The 7,380-nt window shown below is 44.2% G+C and overlaps 1 protein-coding gene across 1 annotated transcript in view; it reads left to right on the top strand.

Moving 5' to 3' along the window:
* The first annotated feature begins 3,924 nt into the window (after nucleotides 1-3,924).
* LOC147115901 (uncharacterized) overlaps nucleotides 3,925-7,380 on the top strand; it is a 12,320-nt gene continuing 8,864 nt past the window's right edge. Inside the window, exons 1-2 of the mRNA XM_085990550.1 lie at nucleotides 3,925-4,253; nucleotides 6,207-6,304. Of these exons, the coding sequence (XP_085846676.1) occupies nucleotides 4,166-4,253; nucleotides 6,207-6,304 (186 nt within the window). The 5' untranslated portion in view covers nucleotides 3,925-4,165. The remainder of the gene's footprint in view (nucleotides 4,254-6,206; nucleotides 6,305-7,380) is intronic.

The raw sequence follows: 7,380 nt of genomic DNA, 5'->3' as shown, positions 1-7,380 counted from the left end.
GGGTGAGCTCCTTGCTGTTGCTGTTCATTATCAGACATCTTTAAAATTTAGTCAATAAAATTGATATGCCTATCAATTAGTCCAATAAAAGGCGACGAGTTAAGAACGTAACTGAAGGTTTTTATTGGCTAAATAACAGAGCCCACCCTCGTGGGTGATCCGATCCAACAGGGAGGAATACTAGCCAGTCAGCTACCTTTATACCTGGGCAGGTAATGGGCGGAGTCGGAGGTGGTCAGCCCAGGTATAACAGTGCGACAAGAGGCGACCTCGTGTAGTGATGTGACAGTGAGAACAGTGAGAACAATATACAGTGATAACTATAACAGTGGTTTACCACACTCTGCCATTCAATAAGATCATGGCTGATCATCGACCTCAACTCCAGTTACCCGCCTGATCTCCATATTGCTTGATACACCTTGAGTCCAAAAATCTATCTATCTCAGCCTTGAATATACTCAAACGCTCAGCATCCACAGCCCTCTGGGGCAGAAAGTTCCAAAAATTCACAACCCTCTGAGTGAAGAAATTCCTCCTCATCTCAGTCTTAAATGGCCGACCCCTTATCCTGAGACTATGGCCCCTCATTCTAGACTCTCCAGCCAGGGCAAACAGCGTCACAGCATCTACCCTGTCAATCCCCCTCAGAATCTTATATGTTTCAATGAGATCACCTCTCATTCGTCTAAACTCCAGAGAGTATAGGCCTGATCTACTCAATCTATTAGCTGAGCCCCAGCTGCTGTTCTTTTTGCCGCTGTGCTATGCTTCTTCTGTCCCCTTGTGGTTATTTTGCCACATTTTTTCCACCTCAGCTCAAAAATTAAAAATGCTTCCAAGCCGCTTTGGTCTTGCTCCTTGTTCGTCTGCTTTCAAACCTGCTCCCTGCTCAGCTCTGCCTGGTTCCCTGCCCCACACTCATTCTTCTTTGCTGCTCACTGACACTGTGCTACACAATGAGGGGACCGAGTGTCAACATTCCCGTTAAGCTGTACGGTCGTGCAATGGTCTGGAGGTCCCCTCAGGCCTCTCACCGGCTTTTAAATGGAAAAGAAACGTGAATGCGTGGAGGTTTGAATAGGCCGTGCAGCCACTTAAAAGGGCTGCGCACCCCAAAAAAATTTAAAGGAACATTGCCGAGTGTGATATATCCAAGTTTGTTGACAATACAAAGCTAGGTGGGAAAGTAAGTTGTGAGGGGGACACAGAGGCTGCAAAATGATATAGAGAGGTTAAGTAATTGGGCAAGAAGGTGGCAGTTGGCCTATAATGTGGGGAAGTATGAAATTACCCACTTTGGTAGGAAGATTGGAAAAGCAGAATCTATTTTAAAAGGTGAAAGAATAGCAAATGTTGGTATTCAGAGGAATTTGTACACTAACCACAGAAAGTTAACATGCAGGTACAGCAAGCAATTAGGAAGGCAAATGGTACGTTAGCCTTTATTGCAAGGGGGTTGGAGTATAAGAGTATGGAAATCTCACTGCAATTATATAGGGCTTTGGTGAGACCACACCTGGAGTACTGTACAGTTTTGGTCTCCTTACCTAAGGAAGAATATACTTGCCTTAGAGGGGGTTGATTCCTGGGATGAGAGGGCTGTCCTATGAGAGATTGAGTAGAGTGGGCCTATATACTCTGGAGTTTCGAAGAATGAGAGGTGATCTCATTGAAATGAATAAAATTCTTAGAGGGTATAGTAATCTGGGATATAATGTTTAAGTTATCCACCAGATGGAGCCAAATATTAAGGGTTCACATTCACCAGTATTTAAGGTAATGGGTCATGTATTCAATGTCCTGGTACACCAGTTTATACGGTAATGTGGCATTGCATTATGGGTATGACTCAGAGGTTCATCCTCCATCTTGGCTCGTGCAGTAAGAATTATGTGCCTGGCTTCCAGCTTGTGGCACTTTTCCTCCAGGAACCTGCATTCCCTCGCCAGGTGATCGCCATTGCATCTATAACATGCCTTTACATGCTCACGTTGTGGTTTCTGACACATGTTTAACTTGTGCACAATAACCTGACCTGCAACTTGCTTTGTAGCAGCCCAGTCTGAACCTTGTATCTCTTTTAAATCTCGGTTCGCTGCCTCTATGGCTTGAGCAAGTTCCAACGCTTTTTCATACGTAAGCCCAGTCTCGGACAATAATCTCCGCTGCATTCGATCATCCATTATCCCGCAAACTAGCCTATCTCTCAGCATGTCTTTCAGGTTGTTGCCGTAATTGCAGTCGTGTGCCAATTTCCTCAACACCGCTACATAATCCAATACAGTCTCTCCCGGTTTTCTGTTCCGTGAATTAAATTTGAAACGCTGTACAATCTCACTCGGTCTGGGATTGAAATGGTCCTTCAGCAAGGCCATTAAGTTAGCAAATGATCTGTCTCCAGGCTTTTCAGGACTGCATAAGTTTCTCATTAAACTATACGTCTGACTTCCCACGGAAGTGAGCAAGATTGCTCTCCTTTTTCCGACATCATTTTCCTCAAAGAAATGCATCAACACCTCGCAGTATTCATCCCAGATCTGCGTCTGAACATCAAAAGCAGAGATCTTTCCTACCGTAGCAGCCATGATCCGTTATTCTGTGCTCTTCTTTTTTTCTTCGTCAAGATGAGATCTGTTTATCCTCATCGCCAATATGTGATATCCGAGTGGTAAGGTCAGAAACTGAGAGAAGCGAGATATTAGGAACAAACCCAACTGTTTATTTACACGGTGTAGCAGAGAGACATAGCTCTTACAAGCTGGAAGCCAGGCACATAATTCTTACTGCACGAGCCAAGATGGAGGATGAACCTCTGAGTCATACCCATAATGCAATGCCACATTACCGTATAAACTGGCATACCAGGACATTGAATACATGACCCATTACCTTAAATACTGGTGAATGTGAACCCTTAATATTTGGCTCCATCTGGTGGATAACTTAAACATTACATCCCATATTACTATAGAGTGCTTGACAGGGTAAATGCTGAGAGGCTGTTTTCCCTGGCCGGGGAGTCTAGAACTTGGGGTCGTAGGCCTAGAAATTAGATCAGGCCAGAAAACGGCCGGTGACACTGTGGGCCAAGGTTAACGGCCGCCTGCAAAAAGAGCACAGGCAGCAATTTACAGCTGATTTATATAAGCGGAGTGCAACATCTCTTGTGCAACACACTCTTTTTGGCGTGAACCTCAGCAGGAGGCCGAAGGTTGCATCTGAAGGATTGGTGCAACGTTCTTGGGCAATGTGCTGTTTCAGATCATTTGGTGACGGCTCCTGGGTTTTGCTGGGTCAGGAGGTATTGAGTCTGCTGATGGCCCTCGTAGGGTTGGAGCATTGTGCGTTGTTGGGATTAGGAGGCATTTGTTTGTCCACGGCTCCCCTCTTACTTTTGCAGACATTCGTCTGGGTCTTGTGTGGGGTCCACAAATGGGTACCAGACTGCCTGGTACTCCCACCTTCGCTGGCTGCCACAGGTCCACAGATGTTTCACCCAGGTGGATGCTGTGTGGAGGTTTGTGCTCTATCATGGTGCTGAAGGGGGAGGGGATGGGGATGCACCATCTTGCAGCTAGCAGAGACAGCGCACTAACCTGCATATCACACAGGGGGTTCACTCTCTGGTGAGTGGGTCTTGAAGCACAGGCTCAGATCTGAAGGGACTGTGACTGGAAACACCACATAAAGATTGTGGCATAGATGTTCTTAAACCATTGTATGAGACATCAAGTGAAATAATTTTCTTTTAAAAAGGGGAACATGAACCTCTTAGTCAGGAGTTTACTGGTGTAAATTATGTAGAAGAGAGCCTTGGCAGTGTCACCCACATTCCAAGAGCTAATATAAAAAGGTCAAAAGTTGTCCCTGAGCGTCTGTGATCAGAAATGGCTGTAACAGTTACCGTGCTGAAAACAATTTGTTACTTTTGGTCCATAGCAATTAATTTAACACAAGGAAACAGCATATATAAAAAGGCAGGATGTGACTTATATCCTAGGTTGGCTTATCATCTGCAAAACAGGCTTGTAGCTGCATTGTGCAATATCATTTGATTGGCTTCGAAGGTTGTTATTTTCCGGAACTGTGTTGTTGAAGGGACTTTCCAGTCAGAATTATACTCAGTGTTTCAGCACAAAGATTACACTTTACATCTTGTAAGATGTCAACAGAACAAGAGCCAACAGAGAAACGTTATGATCCAGACGATCGTACTCTGAAATTTGTGAAAAGGAAGGATGAAATCACAGGTAAATGCAAATATATGCTCTATTATATGCAGTATTCCTGCCTATATAAACCACCAGCGGAATTTACTGCTAGAGTCACATCATGTACTTAGCTTTACCTGCAAAAAACAGTCATAGATTAACATGATGTGTATTTTTTTAATTGCTGTTTTAAGATTTTAGGTTTGGGTAGACTTTGTTGTGCTTTCAGGATACGGCCTGGCTTTATCTGATTGTTAACTGACTTCCTTGTGTCCCGATGACTGTAATATACACAGATATGCTAGGGAAAAACTAGTGAAGCAATTAAACTATTCAATGCTTTGTCTTGTACATGCAATATTTAAACATTTTTTAGTGTCATCCACAAATTTCACATGCCAGCATAATTATGGTATATGCAAGGCCACACTCCCAGATGAGTACAGAGTACAGAGTACAGAGGCCATTTCGGCCCATCGAGCCTGCACCAACACATATCCCACCCGATCCCCGTAAACCCTACAGCAACACATATCCCACCCTATCCCCACGTATTTAATCCCCCTAACACTAAGGGTCAATTTATCATAGCCAATCAACCTAACCCACACATCTTTGGACTGTGGGAGGAAACCGGAGCACCCGGAGGAAACCCACGCAAACACGGGGAGAATGTGCAAACTCCACAGTCGCCCGAGGCCGAATTTGAACCCGGGTCCCTGGCGCTGTGAGGCAACAGTGTTAACCACTATGCCACCGTGCTGCACAGAGTTGGATAGAACTGTGCAGAGTCTTTGCCAATGTTAATTTTTAGCAGGTGGGATACAGGCAAATTCTCATTCAAGATTACAAACTAAACACTAAAACAATTGACTGCTTTTCTTTCTTTGTTCCACTCTCATTTTAGTCTGAGCAAATTAGAAGTGTACTGATTAAAATATCTCTGGTTACAAATAAATTAACATTTTGAAAGGGTTACAATAAAATTCAAATGAATTATTCTGAATTCTGGAAACCACAATTGTTAATTTTTGAGAGATTCTACTGCATGAAAAAAATGACCCACTCTACCTGGAAAATAAAGTAACAAACATGACAGTCTACCTTGCACAATGGTGATGACATTTGTACATTCACACTTTAGTTTCACAGCTCAAGTTGCCAGATAGAAAATAACTTCTCGCACCATATATAAAACATTATTTTATTACTTCTTTAACGAGGTTCATATCAAGCATTACTCCACAGCAAAAAAGGTCATCAATATTGATTTTGAAGAATGTATCATTAGTCTGCCCTACATTAATAATATCTTTTTTTCTCAATGCCAATAGTCATTCAGTCTAGAGTTACCAACTCTGGTTGGGCGTAAGCCTGGAGGTTTCATCACATGACCTCCAACCGCCCAGTCAAGCAGCCTTTATTCCCATGTCTAATATTTTTATAACTAATAAACAAAAGTGTTCAAAGAAAGTGAAAAGAAACACAACATTTTTCAACACCCCTGTGATTTTTCTCCCGGGTTGCTCACAGCAATTTTCAGGAGATTAATCTTTAATTCCTGGAGACTCCAGGGCAATCCTAGAGAGTTGGCAACCCTAATTCAGTCCCTTTATTCCACCCCACTCCTAGCTGAAGGGCTGCCAGCCAGTCAGCCTGTACAGCATGCTGCAAAAAATGGCAATCAAGAACATTGGGGGAAAAATGCATTCAACTGTGCATTTTCTTTGAGAATATTAGCAGCTATTTTAGAAGTTTGGAAGCCATTTTGAAATTGAGTAGGAGCAAGAGCACGAACAAAATGTAGTAGATAAGTACCATTTGATGTTTGCTTCTCATGCCTAACTTCAAGTCAAGATTTCCATCAACTATAAGAGTCCCTGTAGATCTAGGAGTCTATGTTTTCTGACCTGCCCTTTAGATACTAGTAATTGGCAGTTGGCCGTTTCCTAAGCATTCTTTGAAAAGTGATTGTGCTACTTGTTACTTCAGGAGATGATGATCCCAATATTTTGCGAGCAGAAATGTCCTGCAAACATGCAGTAGATCCAAACTCACTGACTAGTTGGTGTCGAAGCCTTCTAGATCAGGTAAGGATTGTTGGCTTTTAAATTCAGCCTTGTGAATGTAAAGGAATTATATATCTGTGTAAAAATAGAAATGTAATATATTGTTATTCTTCCTGCAGTACTGCTTTTTTATTTTATTTTTATTTAGATTTTGTCAAGAGAATCTGTTCCCTAACTGACTCATCCTCCTGCCTCCGTGTCAGGTGGAATGAGAGTTGCAACAGTGACCCTTTCAAGGGGCTAGGAGACCACATGCTGCCTGGAAAACAGGACAAGTTGCAGGCAGTCTGGAATGCATAACGTTTTTAAAGTTTCATTCTGGGGATATGGGCATAGCTTGCAAGGCCAGCATTTATTGCCCATCACGAACTGCAGCCTGTTCAGCCTGGTGAAAACATGCAGCTTCTTTTCCAATATCTAACCATACTTTACCCATTTGATGCACACTGTGTGCAACAGAACATGCATTTCCATTCATTGTTGGACCTTTCAGGGTGTTTGTGCTTTTTCCTTCTAATGTTAATGGATTCATTTGGCTCATTCCCCCTTCCCCACAGCTATGATGGCCCCAATGTTACACTCTATTTTGTGTATGTGATTTATTTAGGACTAGCTGGAGTGCCCGGCGGTGCCGAGGCTTTTTCAAGGGCATGTTGTTGTTGGAAGAGAGAGAGCGACTGGGGGGAAGAGAGAGAGCGACTGGGGGGGAAGAGAGAGAGCGACTGGGGGGGAAGAGAGAGCGTGACTGGGGGGGAAGAGAGAGAGCGACTGGGGGGAAGAGAGAGAGCAACTGGGGGGAAGAGAGAGAGAGACTGGGGGGGAAGAGAGAGAGCGACTGGGGGGGAAGAGGGAGAGCGACTGGGGGGGAAGAGAGAGAGCGACTGGGGGGGAAGAGAGAGAGCGACTGGGGGGAAGAGAGAGAACGACTGGGGGGGAAGAGAGAGAGCGACTGGGGGGGAAGAGAGAGAGCGACTGGGGGGAAGAGCGCGAGCGACTGGGGGGGAAGAGAGAGAGCAACTGGGGGGGAAGAGAGAGAGCGACTGGGGGGAAGAGAGAGAGCGATGGGGGGGCAGAGAGAGAGAGAGACGGGGGGGAAG

Source organism: Somniosus microcephalus, chromosome 6 (assembly GCF_052327205.1).
Source record: "Somniosus microcephalus isolate GS21.2 chromosome 6, FLI_Smic_1.0, whole genome shotgun sequence".
Classification (NCBI taxonomy): Eukaryota; Metazoa; Chordata; class Chondrichthyes; order Squaliformes; family Somniosidae; genus Somniosus; species Somniosus microcephalus.
This window is presented reverse-complemented; position numbering and strand designations above follow the sequence as displayed.